Source organism: Amphiura filiformis, chromosome 11, assembly GCF_039555335.1.
Source record: "Amphiura filiformis chromosome 11, Afil_fr2py, whole genome shotgun sequence".
In the NCBI taxonomy this organism is placed as follows: domain Eukaryota; kingdom Metazoa; phylum Echinodermata; class Ophiuroidea; order Amphilepidida; family Amphiuridae; genus Amphiura; species Amphiura filiformis.
Genome location: NC_092638.1, coordinates 64,651,162 through 64,669,139, shown reverse-complemented (window position 1 = coordinate 64,669,139; position 17,978 = coordinate 64,651,162). Strand labels below are relative to the sequence as shown.

The window sequence follows — 17,978 nt, the reverse complement described above, 5'->3', positions numbered from 1 at the left end:
ATGGCCAAAATAGCACAAAAATATGGTTTTTGCCATTTTTTTATATTTTAGAGTTGTGCTGTGACATTTTTATTCATCAGTGTTGGAAATCCATGTGACATGAAACATCTACAATAGAAATGAAATTTCTACTCAATTTATTTTGAAAGTTACAGCTATTTTAATATTTGATATTTTTGGGCAAAAATGGAAAACAATCACGAAAAAACCCATTTTTAACCCTAAATAACTCCTTAATGTCCCAAGTAAAACGTGGGAACTTTTTGAATATCAATTCAGACATATCTTTACTGTTGATTTGTTATGTTTTCATGTAGTTCCCAAGAGTAGACTACAAAAGTGGAAAACCAAGGGCCGTAGAGATGCATGCCCCATAGTCTATATTGGTTCTAACATACACACGCCAGGTTTTTGAGAAATGTTCCTGAAATTTCAAGGGCTATCTCAAGAAACACTGAACCAATAGTCATGTTTGTACTTATTTTGCTGCTTTTTTTCATTCTGATTCCATATATGGTCATAAAATATCAAAATGTTAAAAAACTTTTTTTGAAAGTTGTTGACTCCAACAGACACCCACATTGTAGAGGCTTAATACACATTACACACGTATGGGTAATCAGTCATTTTGGTACAAGTTTGTATAATGCTCCTCACGTTGACATCCTCCAAGGCTAACTGGACGTGGTTGTTGCAGCGGCGGTTACTGATGTCATTGCTGCCTCAGCGCGCTTGATTTCTGTTGTGATTTGAGTGAGATCCATGATGAAAATTTGAATCTGTAAAAAAAATACAGGAAACAAAAATAGTGTGAGCACTGAGCGTCATTGTAATGATTGATTTTATGTTATGCTATGGGCAAACTGATTTCAAAACAGTTGCAGGCCTATGAAATTCATGGTGAAAAACAAAATTTGGGAGGGGTGGGAAAGGGAAGGGAGAGGGAGGAGGAGGAGAGGAGAGGAGAGGAGAGGAGAGGAGAAGAGAGGAGAGACAAGATATTGAGAAAACACATAAAATGGAAAATAATGATGAAAATATGAAAAAGCCACTGCTCCAAGCCAGACAGTTTTTCAACAGGCTTGCACTGAAAATGTTAGATCACTTCATCATTATGCCTCCTGGTTGCGAGGTTCTCTTACTCCCATCAAAATCATATTATTTTTTTACATAAATTCTGTTCAGTTTGAAATAAATAAGCTGTAAGTCTGCATGTAACACATGATAAATTCTGATTGGAAAGGAATATTTGATCAGGCTAAAAATAATAGTTTACAGTAGAGAACACATATTTTGCTTTGATGAGCAATTTTACTGCATTTCACTTTTATTGCAAAATCCACACACAAAATATATTTTCATGCATGAAATAATTGTTTCAAAATATTTTTATTTGTTTATTTATTGAAAAGGTTCTATTATTTACATCTAACCTACTTTGCAACTGATTTGACAAAAACAAGAAATGCACACAAACAGACACACCCCCACACCCCCCTGCCTGAAAGCACCTACAAACGAGGATTTACAAAGTAGAAAAGCACTGTACTATCCATCAAGGACACATATTCCTGCAGTGAATCGACATACCATGGACATACCGTAAACGTTCGCCTAATGGCGCACCTGGGCTCCTTTGCCTTGGGGTAAATTTCATGTGTACAAATAGAGAGCTCCCTCCTTCTAATATCCCAACAAGACTTAAGGGTATGTGCCCTTGTTTGCTAGTGGGATTTTTATGGGAGGGCGCTTTTAGTTTGTGTCTAAAATTCCATTTATGTCAAGGGAGCCCATAGCGCCATTAGGTGAACGTTTACGGTATACATACACACTATGAGATGGTATTATCTAAGAGGGTACACCCCCTATACTGCCAACAGAAGACGGACTCTAAATAGCATTTTTAAATCATTTCCGTTATCCTGCCTCTATCAGCAGAACATGGATAGGACATGTTTAGGTGTGTGTCCATGGTTAAGGTGTGTTACCACAAATATGTCCTGGTTTGGCGGGGAATACCTACTCAAAAACATTAAAAAAGGCATCTCCCATCTTGACTTTAGAACCACTGACATATGTTGGTTTTTTTTGCTGTTGATGCCGATTGGCTGATTAATAGTCATGACAACTCTTTTGGTCATCTGCGTATGTCTCTTCTACAGAATTGATAATCACCAGCGGTTACCCGGACCACAGAAGAATAAAAAAAATTACTTAGGGTCATTCTGCCCTAGCAGGAACATTACCTTTTTTGGCAAAAATGAGTACACAAGCTTGTTTCATTGGGTGTTACACAAGCTATGCATTTGAGTTTGGACACACTTCAAGGACGTGGAATAATTGCAATAGATTTTGCCTTGGAATGACGTCCTCAAGTTAACTTAGTATGCTTATTACATTTATCACTTGGGACCATCCTAATGCCACCCTCCCACAACATTTCTTTGTCCCCAATCATGAATTATGAATAGTTTTATGTCCTTGAAGTAAATTTTGGTTTTAGATCTTTGATAACCAATTCTTGAATCGCTAATGGTATTTCTAAGTTATCTGTATGTCACAAAATCATGCATGATTTAAGAAATATACACTGTAATGTTTTGGATCCCTGAGAATTTAATAAAAAAATTGATAAAAATAGATAGTAAAAACTTTAATAAAAACATTTAATAAATGTGTCACCAAGGAAAATATTTTCTTTCCTAGTCTCTTGGAAGCACCGGTGTCGCTGTATTGATTGAGTGTATTACAAAGAAGAGCAACAACAACAATAAATGTAAAAATGGACTATTCCATTTAAAATCCACACTCCCCCTGTGGACGATTTTGGAAATATCCTCCACAAGGGGAGTATGAATTTCAAATGGAATAAACACATTAGGCAGCTCCATTTGAATTTCATACACCCTCTGAGAAAGAGTCAACCTTTATATTTCACAGAGGGAGGGTGAGTTTCAATTAAAGCTGGTTAATGTGCAAATTCCATTTGAAATTCATACTCCCCCTGTGGAAGATATTTCCAAAATCTTCCACAGGGGTAGTGTGGATTTTAAATGGAATAGCCCATAAAATGTTGAGGGTATTCTTGTGGAAAATGGTTGAGGGTATTGCAAAATCAACAGTATGAATTTTGCATGAAAAATTAAGCATTTCTCCAACACATTCCCTAAACAAATAATTACGAACCCTTTCTTCCCTCCCAATTTCAATGGACATATAATAAGAAAGGACAGTCTCAAAAAAGTCATGACCACAGGAAAGATCAATGGTACGAAAATGGTGGAAGACAAAGACAAATCTTAACCAAAAAAAAAATAATAATAATGCAATGCTGACGAACTTCATGTGAGTGTGCCAGAGATGCTTCATGATGCCGCAACCATGTTTTGTGGAATGTCATGATCACCGAAGTCCACCTTGGACATGGTACTTGAAGATGAAGATGAAGAATTTTGGAAAATTAAAATAGCTTTTTTCCTGACTTTCCAGGCAAAGAGAAAAAACATCAGTCAGTCTGCTCTGAAGTACAAAGTACCGATGCGAACACACACATTGTGCCGACTTTGAAGGCATGCATACCTGCAGCAGAGACGCAACACTGCGCACTGTTTACGCACTGTATACGCGCAGGTTGTCATTGTACTGCAGAGTGGACTAACTGTAGTGTTCTCCTAAATTCCCCACTGAATTGTATACACATGCAGATCAATATCCAATTCCATTTTCCAGGACATTACTAAATAATGCTGAATGTCAATGTCTTTCATTTCCTTTAGAAAATAGAAACTTTAGAAAATCAAGGTCTTGATATGAATCGCCTGGCACAGCTCTATTTTGTTATCTTTTGCTTATAATACCATCAGAAAATCTGAATCAATTTTACACATGGCATGCATGGCACAAAGTTGCCTTAGTTTATCAGCTCTCTCTAGCCCAAGATGAGTAAGCTCTGAAAAATATCAAAACATCTTATAAGTATTTGGCTTGAGAATGTCCTTGTAATTGGTTTTTACATATGCAACAAGGCATATATCGAGTATTTTGTTAAGCAAAATTCTCTTTTCAAAATTTACCAGTGAGCTTATTATCAATATAGGAAGATGCCTGGTCCAAGCACCAACCTTTTCTCTATCAAAATGGAGATTAAATAACAGAGCCTGCAAAAATCCTTAGCAACAAATCTTTAATTCCACAGTGACGGTCCATGCATGTAAAACAGCACCCCTGCATACATCTTACACACTACACATCTCAAAGTTTTTGTGGTGTTTTACCATGCGTTTGTTACGAATGAATGAGCAAACAAACTGAAGAACACAAGTACGTACTGCTTGAGCTGGCTTTGCCGCTAAAAATTTGAACCCAGCAATATTCATGAAAAAGTTTTGCTGAACTTGGATTGTGAACTTATTTAAGAAACCACAGGGCATTTCTCCCCCGGGAGGGGGGCACTTTAATTTGAAATGGATATAGGTGTAGAGCTGGCACTTTTGCACTAAGGGGCATTCGGGGAGAGAAAAATGTAAAAAATATGGGTCATTGGGTGAGAGCATGATTTTTGGCATTCGGTGAGAGCAAAATGTAAAAATATGGGGTCATTGGGTGAGAGCATGATTTTTGACATTCGGTGAGAGCAAAATGTAAAAAATATGGGTCATTGGGTGAGAACATGACCTTTTTTTTAAATGGAATCTTCAGGTGAGAGCCGAAACAGCGCCACAGAAACCTCGAAAATCAAATTTCTAGTTCTAAATGGCTTCAAATTTCTTTGAATAAGTGACAAAATCAGTGATAAATGAAATTGAACTTGTAAGGGTCTTTGGGAGACAGATCAAATGAAAAAATAGGGGGTCTTGGGGTGACAGAACATGTGTTCGTAAAATAATATGGGGTCTTTGGGTGACAGCGACGCTGAAAAAGGGGGTCTTAACAGCCCTACATACGCATCACCTCCAAAGTTGGAGTGCCCCCGGTTTCTCCTCAGTACAATTTGCTTTAAAATGAGCAAAAAGTACATTTAGTGCCACAATGTTATCAATCAATATAAGATTAAGAATATAATTGGCAGTGCTATAACATGTAATTTCCAGTGTTGCTTACATAAATACACTATTGTACCCAATTATGAAGGCATTCACAAGGGATCTGGCAGAGAGGTTCAATATCTTCTTTGATTTAATCAGGTATGTACTTTTTACCATGTCTGCTGGAAAAATCCACCTCAGGACCCTCAAGAAGAATACTGGAAAAGTCAAAATTTTATGCTATTCGCTGTAGAAGTGATGTAATTAATCGGATTAACTACCATAGCAGATAGATGAATACAATTTTGAATATATCGCCCTGCACTACAAGGTTTATACGATACCTATGCATTGAACCACAGATGTTGAAGAAAGGCTGATCACTCGCACGCACCTGTAAGATTAGTATCTTTGAAAAGAGCGGTATTGTATTCAATCTATGTTTGCTGACATGCACAGGTGATAAGTGCAATATGCTTGTAGTGCAGAGTGATCTATTCAAAAAGTGTATTCATCTATTGCTAAGGTAGTTAATCTGATTATTACGTCACTTCTACGGCAAATAGTCACACTAGCTTACCTTATGCAACTGTTCCGTTGTGTTATCTGTGGCAATCTCCTGTCCACTCTGTGCTTTGAGATGTTTATTAACAAGCTGAAATAGATTATGGGTAGCCCTGAAAAGAAAGGAATCAAATATACAGTGAATATTGCTACATCTCTAACATCTAAGAGCAAACGGTGCATTCATGCTATAACTTTATTCATCAAGTCATCAAGGTAACATGCTGTAACTTTATTCATTAAGTCATCAAGGTAACTGCATGTAACATGCTGTAACTTTATTCATCAAGTCATCAAGGTAACTGCATGTAACATGCTGTAACTTTATTCATCAAGTCATCAAGGTAACTGCATGTAACATGCTGTAACTTTATTCATTAAGTCATCAAGGTAACTGCAACATGCTGTAACTTTATTCATCAAGTCATCAAGGCAACTGTAACATGCTGTAACTTTATTCATCAAGTCATCAAGGTAACTGTAACATGCTGTAACTTTATTCATTAAGTCATCAAGGTAACTGTAACATGCTGTAACTTTATTCATCAAGTCATCAAGGTAACTGTAACATGCTGTAACTTTATTCATCAAGTCATCAAGGTAACTGTAACATGCTGTAACTTTATTCATCAAGTCATTAAGGTAACTGTAACATGCTGTAACTTTATTCATCAAGTCATCAAGGTAACTGTAACATGCTGTAACTTTATTCATTAAGTCATCAAGGTAACTGTAACATGCTGTAACTTTATTCATCAAGTCATTAAGGTAACTGTAACATGCTGTAACTTTATTCATCAAGTCATCAAGGTCTGACTGACCACGTGTAATGTTGCAACTTTTGAGTATTTGAGAATATGAAATGATCCAAATCTACATACAGTGACACACACTAAATTCATTTATTTCATTTTGTTCGTCTGCAAAGCAGGCGACTATAAGTTTCTCCATGTACTACAATTTGCAGTGGTGATGGCATCTGGCAGTAAAAAGTTGTTGAAGTCCCCCAAGTTTTTGCACATAAGGCAAGTAGGATCACGTAAGTAAATTTGTTTTCACTTTACTTCAATCATTACTTCTTTTGCCTTAGTTTAAGTTCTTTTGAAAAAAAATTTTTGGAAAAAAGTGTTTTCCAGACTTTTTGGGCTTTGGAAACTCAAAAATCTGAACAAGTCAGATTCGATATACAGTTGACAAGAACATAAGGGGGCACTGAACAGTAACCTTCCGCAACCGGAAGTGTAACGTTTGTATAGTACCTTAAAAACATAAAATTTAGGCCAAATATGTGCGTATTTCCACCAAAATGTGCATATGACATCATTGTAGGGTGTTTTGTTAAAGCTGAGATGCTCTTGTTGCCCATGGATGCGAAAAAAATCACTTGAATTTTGTTTCGTGATGTGTAAGATATCCCACAATGCAATGCGTCAAGAACCGATTTTTGAGAGGTGAAACGCTTACAAAATACAGGTTGAGTTAAAAAAGTGAAATTTGTGAAAAACTGACACTGTCGATCTATGTGCAAAAAAAGATATATTAAATTTAAAGAGTGTTGCTCCATCACCAAACAGTTCAAATAAAATCTATTTATTGCACGGACTAGACAATAATTATAGCTCGTTCTTTTAGACCCTCGGCGCATGTATTTTCAATGGCGACGCTTACTGTTCAGTCAGTGCCCCCATAATAGAATTCTCATCGTATAGTGATATGAGACACCATGAGAGTATAATGGCAATGGTTTCAATTTGATACATTAAGCTCATTCAATAATGAGAAATCAACAAGGCATCTCAGTGAGACAGCTTAAAGCACACACAAATTGCAGCTGACAGCTTGTTGTTTTTATGAGTTCAACGACTCATCCCCAATATGCAGAAATGTCACTCAGTTTCACTCAAAAAACCTGAAACTGGTGAGGAAAACCTGACAAAAGCACGGAAATGCAGACCAAAAAGCCCCAAAACGGGCTGAAAATAAATAAAAACACAGAAATTTGTACTCACAAAAAAAACCCTGAATTCAGGAAAAGTGGCATCTCTGAATATGATACAAGGCTGTATCTTATAGAACACTGACATGTTACCTCCTGGCCTTTTGCTATAGTTTTGATCAACATTTTAATGATCCTCACATGGTAAAAAAAAATGTGACATGGGGAATGAGTCACATGTCGACCCTGGTCGAAAATGAGTTTTAAATATCTTTCGAAAGAGGATATTTAAAGCTTTCAGAAACTGAAAACCCCATGTTGATACGACTTTTCTTTGTGAAGTTATGTCAATTTATCAATCGCTGACTTGATCAAAACAAAATAAAACAAAAGAATTTTAACACTTTCTTTGCCAATATCTCAAAATCAACATTAGCGACATCCGACTCATTTCCCTTGATCGTGTCACAAATGTAACTTGTAAAGTCAATAAGAGGAATATACCTTCTTTTGCTAATGTGTCCTAATATTTAACCAACCCATGGCAAAAGACAGTACCATTGTTTGAATCTCTTTGTATGTTACAACCATTTTCCACATGAGTTCAATAATAGATAAGTAACCCTAACCTATGGCAAACGGAAGTAAATTGATAGTGATGTAAACAGAACATACACCCATTTACCCATTACATGCATAAGAAAACATTTCAATGTAAAAAGTACTTAAAATATAGCAAAAATGCTCAAAAAAGGGCTAAAAAGAAATAAAAACACCAAAATAAAGCAATACCTGCAAAAAAAGAAAATTTACACACCTGATATTAGGGTCATACAGTGAGAAAATAATGAAAACCTAAAACCAATGGGGGAGGAACATTTTAAAACCATAATCTAATCTAATGTTGATGATTTCTAATTTTGATTTTTGTTCATCGTCCATTCACACTTTAAAATGTCAAAATATGGTCCAAACCCCATAAAAGGTTCACTTCTGTACACAGGGGGTTGTGGCCGCACCCTCCCGCCTTTGCAAAAGTATAAAAAAGTCACAGACAAGCAGCAACAACAGTGGCAAAAGTACTAGCAGCAGTAACAATATCAACAATCGCAAGAAACTGATCAACGAAAAAATCCTAATCACCACCTGAGTGGCACCAATGACAATGAGGCATTTACTCCAAGTCTTAGGTCTCATATTAAAATAAAAATTCATTAATTTTTCACTTTTGGGCAAAAATACCCATTTTGGGGCATTTTTGTTTACCAACCCTCAGAAATTCATGTTACCCCCTATCCCATAAAAGCAACTGGCCTGCCAGTGCCACAACAAATACAAATGCACACGTTTCCAACTTTAAAAAAAAAATCAAACTGAAATTTCTTTGATTAATTAACTTTACCACAAAAGGTAAAATTGCCATATATAATCATTTTTTGTCAATTAGTAGTTGATTATTTGTCCTATTATCCAGTATTTTGTTATCAGAAATACCATCTATACAAACATCTGCACTAAAAATATTTTCTTACCAAATCCACTACCAATATCAATCAATTAAACCAACTGCTAAGGGATGATATCAACCAATACCAATCATTGCTAATTTTATTCAATTTGCTATTTTCAACAAAGTTTGTGATATTTATTTATTTATTTCCACCATTTAGGTGAAGACCGCGTTATAATTGAATTGATTTCTACAAATGTATTGAACCATTTTTCAAGTAACCTTTACGCCATGATTTAATTATCTTCACAATGTGGATGAAGGCTGCGTTAAAATTAATTGATTTTGATAAACATACAGAAATAATAATATTATTATTTGGTCACCTTAGGTATTTGGTTAGCTTAATGGGCTATTCCAGTTGAATTCCATACACCCCCTATGTAAGACACAACCTTAATCTCACACACAGGGGGTGTAGATTTCAAATATAATCACCCATTCAGGTAACCCCGTTTGAAATTCACACTCCCTGTGTGGGAGAACAAGGTCTTGTTTTCCACACTGAGGGGGCGTTTGGATATACTGGAATAGCCTAATTGTTTGAAGGTCAAGTCCAAGCTCGTAAACAAACTTATTACTTTTCTAATTAGGTTTTCTTTTCCCTTCTTTTTTAACGCTTAAAACTTGGAAAAAGATTTGTACAAGTAAAAAAAAAAATCAAATTTTATCTCAAATATAATAACGTAAGTGGTGGAAGGAAATTGGAGAATGTATTCATGATTGATGTCATTTTGAAAAATGCAATTGAAAAATTAACACTTAAAACTTGGAAAAAGATTTGTACAAGTCAACAAAATAAAGCAAATTTTATCTCAACTATAACATAAGTGGCGGAAGGAAATTAGAGCACATTATTCATGATTGGTGTCATTTTGAAAAAAACAGACTTGGAAAAGACTTGTTCAAGTCAACTAAATAAAATTTTATCTCAACGATAAAATTAAGTAGTGGAGGGAAATTGGAGCACATATTCATGATTGGTGTCACTTTGAAATACAATTAAATCAGTATCGCCTAAATTATATAACCATCACAATACCAAAGAATTTGAGCCAAAGCATTGTTGTACTCAGAGACATGTTCATAATGACTTTAATAAAGGTTGTGAAAGACCAGACACACATAATGATAATTATATAAGTTAAAAATTAAAAATTCATAACATCATCTGACTTGGACACATCGTGTGTCAAAAGCAGTTCAGCTGCAGGAAACTGATGTCCATTAATTTAAATTTTGAGCAACCAGCCTGAAAAAGTTAGGGTTATGTGTAACTTTACTGTTACTTTGAATAATAAAGTGCACAATTGCGGTCTTTTTAGAGTGCAGGTTTTTATTAATTGATTTTTGCATGTTTGTTTTTTAGGTTAATTATAACTATTTTATACTTAACATTTACTCTATTGTTATTATGTGTATTTCCTTGTTGCTTTGATGTAATGTGCAATCATATGACCTATGTCTTAAATGATGTTTTTTTATTGTTTTATTACTCTAATGAAAATGTGTGGGAACCACGGGAGAACAGTGCCAGTGCATTGATTGGTCACCCCAGGTTAAATAAGAAATAAATAAATAAATAAATGTTGTTACTTTCAAACATGTTAATGTATTTTTGTTGTTGTAAAGTAAGCTTTTGCTTTCTGCACTAGTAAGGTGAATTGTTGTTATTAACACTAAATGGGTCGTAACTTTTTAAACCCGCAGACAACAACATTGCATTAGTACATGCACAAAGTAAACAGGAGTAAATACAAGAAGAAATGCTGGGTATATAAAATAAATATCAGATCAGACAGACACCGCTGAAGTTCTTTGCTGAATAGTATAGTAAGTGCAATTTAGGTTTGTCTGCAGTTTTTTTTTTAATGAGCCAACATTTACACAGCCTATTAAGTCCCTTAGGTCTAAAAATCTATGGAACCAAACTCAAATGTAAAATCTACCCATAATACATATTTAACAGTTTGAATATTTATATTAATGTTACACTGGTCTACATTTTGTGACACTTTCTTATACTTCAAAATCACAAATCAACAGTAAATAACACAAGGATGGATATTGATGTTGAATTCAGAATTCAGTCCATTTTGCTGACTTTGGTAACAAAAATTCACACAATATTAATATCAGCAGGCCTGCAGTAATTTTCACTGGAATTTGTAAAGGCCATGTCGTACTAGCAATTGCAGTGTGCGATTTCAAAATTGCTAGTAATCAAGCATTTTCACTTTGCTACCAGCGTTCAGTCCTGGCTAGCGACGTAGCGACAAAGACTTGACTTGCATGAATACAAGATATCTAACAATCAAGCAAGCAAACAAGCAAGACATCAGACAAGCATGCTAGCCAAATATCAGACAATCAAGCATGAAAGCAAAGTATCAGACAATCAAGCAAACTCGCATGCTTATATAGCTAGCAAGATATCAATCAAGCAAGCTAGCAAGATATCAGACAATCAAGCATGTCAGTCAGATACTAAATAATCAAGCATAAAAGCAAGGTATCCGACATCAAGCAAATGAGCATGCTAGCATGAATTCAATCAAGCAAACAAAGCAAGCTACCATGATATCAGACATTCAAGCTAATAAGCATGCATGCAAGCAAGCATGCAATTAATCAAGAATATAAGCACATTTTGTTTACAATATCTACAAACTCACATCTTGGTCCTCCCTAACATCAACGTCTTCTTCGCTGCTGTAGTTTTGATATGCGTCCATACAGACTCCCTAATGAAGTCGTGAACGAGCACCAAATCCAGTCAAGCAATGAAAGTGATAACAAAAGAAAGAAATAGGAGAGTAAGCTAAAATGGAGTTATATGAAAGTGGAGTTGTACACTTACATGTTGACTCTCCCAAGCATTAATGTCTTCTTGGCTGCTGTGTTCTTGATGTGAGTCCATACAGACTCCCTTGAAGGGAAGGAATTACATAACAGGTTATTATCAAATGAAACAAATACATTCACTTATTTACTATCAGTCCTACCTCCCTTATCCAGACCTCTCAGTTACAGGATACCCTCCTGTTGACCCAAGTTCAATGTAGAATTACACAGAATTCACCTCTCAGGGTTGTTCACTTATCTAGCCAATAGAGGCCGTCAGCCTTTTGCCATCTTGTGGGTACAAATGATCTGTGTGTTTATGCGTCGGACACTACACGCAGGGCGCCTTTTGCCACGCAGCTGTTATCACGCATCAACGCGGTGCCGATTTTGCTGTTCACGCATGGAGATCGAACGACCATCACAGCGTGTACCCACAAGATGGTGGCATATGATGTCACGCTGACGGCCTCTATTGCTTGGTCCAATCATTAGGGCCAGATAAAAGAGGTTGTCCAATCATGGCCAGATAAAAGAGGTTGGGACTGTATTTCAACTCCATACTGCTGGGAATGCACTGTGTTGTTGCAAAGATTTTAAAGCACCCTCTCTCAAGGACATCTTATAATCTCCCTTTTCTTATTTTCAACATGCTGTCACCCCAAGACCTTTCATTTCAGAGTGCTGCCTCAAAAGAACATCCGTCTCTGTCAAGTGAATAATCTTTTCTGAGTAAAATTAAATGTTTTTTGGTGACAACAACACACTGATATCAAAATTAAGGTATTTGTATTCTATAACAGGGTTCTTTGACTAAAAGGATGACAAATAAGCAAGTTAAATTCATTTGTATATAGAGCAGGGGTTGACAGCTTAAGTTATGTCAAATAAATTAGGATATAAAGGAAGGTCAATTGCTATTTTCCCATGGAAACATGTTTTTCCATGCAAAGTTTGCATGCATTCACAACTGAATTTGAGAAGGCAACACAATGAAGTTAAAAGATTGTAATTTTTTACCCCAATGTAACTTTAAAAGAATACTACCTTGTTTAAATTGTAGGATGTTTGATTAAAAAACATCATTTTATTTTCGGTTTCACTGACAAAACAATGTTCAGAAACAAATCCAGCTGAAAATGTGGTAATCAAGTTGGATTTGACCACAGAATTAGAGAAGGAGAACCGACTCCCTATACCGCCACGCATAATCGCTGCCATCAGCTATGGGGAGAAAATTGGGGTATTCGGTCCTTGCCGACGGTGCACGGAGACAAACGAAAACAATTCTGCGTCTCATCTGAAGCGTCTAGGTACTCGCGTGCAGGTCTCATCAAGTGCGTCTTGCAAATGCGCCCTTCATCCATGTCGCGCTTGCATGACAACGAGTACCTCGAGCGCATTCCGAGGGAAACCGAATACCCCCAATTTTTGCTCCATGCCTGTATCAAGATGGCGGTCGAGTCCTGGTTCTCTGGTTTTAATTCTGTGGATTTGACACAACATGCATAGCCCCATTTTGGAAATTTTGTTTTGACTTCCAAATAAAATATGATACAAAATTTCCCAAATCTTCCACTGTTTTTGGATGAAATTTGTTGGATTTGGAATTTTTTTTTTTTTATTCGGGGGTGGGGGTGGGTAGGGATAAACGAAATGGCGCAATGTGAGTTGAACAGCTTCCAAACTGTGAAGGCTTTTCAAGCTCAATTTGAGTTGAGCCAACATGATTAATTTTTACATGATTATCTTTGACTAAATACAGGGTGGTCCAAAATTATGTTATACCAAATTAAAAATGGATAATATTTTCAACCACCCTATACGTTGTGTGTATTCTTACTCACCATTTGACTGCTTCACTCTGTGCTTTATCTAATCTTGTTTGTAATGACGCTAGTTGATTATTATATTGCATTATTTCATTGTTCCTCTCCTCCATGAATTTCAGTAATCTGCCTTTTTCCTTTTCTACGGCGTCTTGAGTTTTGTGCGACTTTTCTAGCAAATCCTACAAAAACAAGTAGTAGGGTTAGTGCAAGGCCAATTGGTAATAGCTGCCAGATATCATTATTTCATGAGATGCATTATGCATACAATATAGAATGTGAAATTGTCAAATAGCTACCTTTAAATGGAAAAACTACTTTTTGTGTTCAAAAACTATAAAGTTTGTGTTAGGCTTGGAGACTTGAATGTTTAAGGCATATTTTATAGCAAAATAGTTAAGTTATATTAGCAATACATACTGTATGTGTAGCAACTAATGTTTCATATCTAGCGATGATTTCTCTAATTTCCTGGAACTCATCAGCGGATTCAAGAGTCTTCTCAAGAAACTTGTGGTATATCTTGTGTTTATTGAGTCGGCCAACCAGCTTGTCTTTCACACCTTGCAGTTCTCGTTTCTCACTCATCAGCCTGAATTCACAAGAGGACATGAAATGGTTTCATTATTCATTCACTGTGATATATCTTGTGTTTATTGAGTCGGCCAACCAGCTTGTCTTTCACACCTTGCAGTTCTCGTTTCTCACTCATCAGCCTGAATTCACAAGAGGACATGAAATGGTTTCATTATTCATTCACTGTGATATATCTTGTGTTTATTGAGTCGGCCAACCAGCTTGTCTTTCACACCTTGCAGTTCTCGTTTCTCACTCATCAGCCTGAATTCACAAGAGGACATGAAACGGTTTCATTATTCATTCACTTGCACCATCCACAACATTTTCGTGACAATTATGATAAGTGGCATAGCCTGGGGCCAGTGCCCCAACTAATCATTCATGAAATAACAGTACATCGCAGATCGTTGATACACGATGGTCCCTGGTGAAAAACCTATTTGCAGTCAACACAATTTTGTGTGTACCAGGGTTTGGCCAGGGGAAGAACCATATTATATTTTGACAAAATCTGTGATGTGCTTCTTTCATCCCTTTCGCCTGTTTACGTTTAAAATTTGTTCAAAATTAACCAATATTTCTATATTGCAGTGCATTGAAAAACTGTTGGTTTCCACCCCCCCCCTACATTTGTGAGCTCCCTGGGCAAAAAAAACATTAGGATAAATAATTCACATTTTCAGCCAAATTTAGGCCAAAAATATTTCCATCGATACATTCACAAGTTTGTGCCCCCAACCCTCACTCCCATACATTCTGAAAACCTGTGTACCAGGTACTGCCTTTTGAGGAGAGCGAGAGCTATCGCTCTCTACTGCTCTCCTTAAATCTGATATAGGAGAGTGCTTTTTAGCTTTCCTTGGTTGACCATTATCTCCTTACATTCTATTGTTAAACAGCTCTCCTTGAAGGCTCCAGAAGAACTATTTCATGCTCTCCTGCCAATTCTCAAAGACAATCCCTGGAGTACGGTACCCCACTGATTATGATGTACTGATTAGAAAATTATCCGATTCACACCTCTAAATGAACAAAAAAGCTGACTTGTGGTAAAATGTTGACTTACTACAACTATTATCAACCCCAAACTGATGTTGTTATTTCCAAATCCCAGCAGTGATTATCTGTTCTGATGGGACTGGAGGAAAAATGGGGGAGCAGCACAGCTGATCCTCACATTTCAGATTTATAAAACATTTTGTTAGCGGCAGATAGGTTACCTTTGAATTTCTTGGTCTTTGACTCTTTTGAGGTCCTTTTCATCGTGTGCTTTCTTCACAGCTCTAGCTCTTTTGGAGTCATTTTCCTGTACATAAAAAGAATGTGTTTTTGTGATTAAACTGATAACATTGAAAAGGTAAAATCAGTAAAAAATTATTGCAGTTATAAATACGCAGCATTAAAATACCTTCTTGAAACGTTGCTGATCAGATCTCTGAGGAATGTTACAATTTCCTGATTAAAACACTAATGATAGCAAGTGCTATTGTTCACAATTGGAAAAGAAATATGTAAACAACAAAAATCGTGTTGGAAAATTGTTGCATCTCTTGCAACACTTTTTGTTCCAGATTATTGGTATTACTTATTATCAATTATGCTCCAAATTTAAGGTAGCATTGTTGCAAGTAACACACGCATTAAGCTCTTGAAGTTTGAATTTCATTTTGTTGCCCATGTCATATGAATGTAAGTGCAACATGCAATCATACTTTTATACCTTAAGAAATTTGTCAAATTTCAGTAGTGACTCCTTCAGCTGAAACTCTTTTCGTTCCAACTCCTCCCTCCTCTGTTGAAGACTCTCCATCTTCATTTGGAATTCCTACATGAAATAAAAATGCAGTAAGATTACATTAAATGATGACTTTTACAGATCACTTTCTTTTATAGCTTTTTATATAGTGCATCATTTTGTATCAACATTTTATAAAGTTTGTAAATGTTTGCTTAAATAATGTGATGTTGTTTTTAATTCTACTAAATATTTTGCAAAGTTCATTATACTCTACTTTCGTTGATCCATATCACAATGCTTCAATCAAGGTCCAATCACTTTATAGTATAATTGTCCATAATTCAACCCTTAAGATTGATGGTATAATTTAAATTATACCATCAATCTCTTAAGGGTGGAATTATGGAAACTTTTGGGCATCATAACTTCTAAATTGTTGGTCTACAGTATACAAAAGTATACATGTGGAAATGACTTGATGAATCCACTTGTGAGGTCAAATTTGGGCAAAAATGCTCAGTTTTGGAGAAAATCCAAAAAAAGCAGGTGTTTTTTGCCCAAATTTTTTCGCTCACCGTAACAAAATATTTCTTGAGTCTAAAAAACATTTTTTATTGATTTTTAAAAACTAGATAAAAATATCTAGGACCAGTTTTTTATTTTGAAATTTGGACCAAAAATGTCAAAAATGCTCAATTTTTCCCAAAATCATAAAAACCCTGATTTTTGCCCAAATTTCAAATATTTTTGGCTAAGTTAATCAAAATTTTAAAAAATGGGTCCTCAATGTTTTTATCTAGTTTTTAAAAATTAATAACATTTTTTTTTTACTCAAGAATTTTTTTGGGGGCCAATAAAACAGTTTTGGGGGATTTTCTCAAAAAAATGAGCATTTTTGCTCAAAATTGACCTCACAGATGAATTCATCTAGTCTTTGCCATATTAATTAAGTACGGTATGTACATACTTTTATATACTTTAGATGAACAATTTAGCAGTTATGAGACCCAAAAGTTTCCATAATTCCAGGGTTAAGACCATCCTTAAGTTTGTTTTATCAGTTTGTCTCACTCAATCTCATAGATTATGTGAAGAGTGGTTGTGGGACCAACTTTACCATATATTCAACCTAATTAGCATCCTACATGTAGCTCCCCTAATTAGCATCCCTTGTGAATTTGTCAAACCCACATTAGAAATACCTACTTTTAAGGTAATAAAAAGGGTATAAATACTGGTTGAATCACAGCAAATGCTACTTTTGCAATATACCTGTGACATTATTTTGGTCTATGGGTATTGTTTTACTTTTTTGAATTCTCACATGTAAGTGGCAATCATATGGCAAATTGGCAATTATGCACTATTGGGTAAATATGCCAATTGTCACAAAAATCTACAAATATCAACAAATATTTTCAAAAGGAACGGTTTTGTCTCACACCTTTGAGTCAGTTCTTAAAGTGGGTTCTTAACATCAATGGTTGGGATACTGTAACATGCATTCAAATAAAAGTCACTTTTCTGTGAAAAAAAAACCCCTGTTACTCACTTCATATCCCATTAAGATATTCACCTCTTTATCAACCAAGAAACCAGGTTTACAAGAAACTCAGCTTCTTATGAACCAAATTTGAAAAGCCAATTTTTTTTTTTTTTGGTTTCTCAAATTTGAAACGCCCTGCAGCTTTTTCAAATCAAGAAACTAAGATCTTCATTTACAACATCCTTAATTCCCCACATCGGTTTACCTCTTTCTGTGCACCTAGTGCCTGTTCCACTTCTGCCATCTCTCGTCTTTTCTCCAATAGTCTGGTAGCTGGCGTGAGATGGTCATCTTCTCTCTCTGGCATTTTACTGTAAAAAAATTACAACAGACAAATAAGCCTAGGCTACACCTACAGTAAGCCAAATAATTAAGGTACCAGTTACGTTCACCCCCTACATATCCTAA

General features: G+C 35.7%; 1 protein-coding gene across 1 annotated transcript in view; it reads right to left on the bottom strand.

Annotated features, from left to right (window-relative positions):
• Nucleotides 1-387: 387 nt before the first annotated feature.
• The window catches only part of LOC140164085 (coiled-coil domain-containing protein 42 homolog), a 33,078-nt gene continuing 15,487 nt past the window's right edge, over nt 388-17,978 (bottom strand). Inside the window, exons 2-9 of the mRNA XM_072187338.1 lie at nt 17,776-17,881; nt 16,007-16,111; nt 15,507-15,592; nt 14,128-14,299; nt 13,726-13,889; nt 11,895-11,963; nt 5,605-5,701; nt 388-779 (exon numbers count right to left, since the gene is read on the bottom strand). Coding sequence (XP_072043439.1) covers nt 675-779; nt 5,605-5,701; nt 11,895-11,963; nt 13,726-13,889; nt 14,128-14,299; nt 15,507-15,592; nt 16,007-16,111; nt 17,776-17,881 — 904 coding nt within the window. The 3' untranslated portion in view covers nt 388-674. The remainder of the gene's footprint in view (nt 780-5,604; nt 5,702-11,894; nt 11,964-13,725; nt 13,890-14,127; nt 14,300-15,506; nt 15,593-16,006; nt 16,112-17,775; nt 17,882-17,978) is intronic.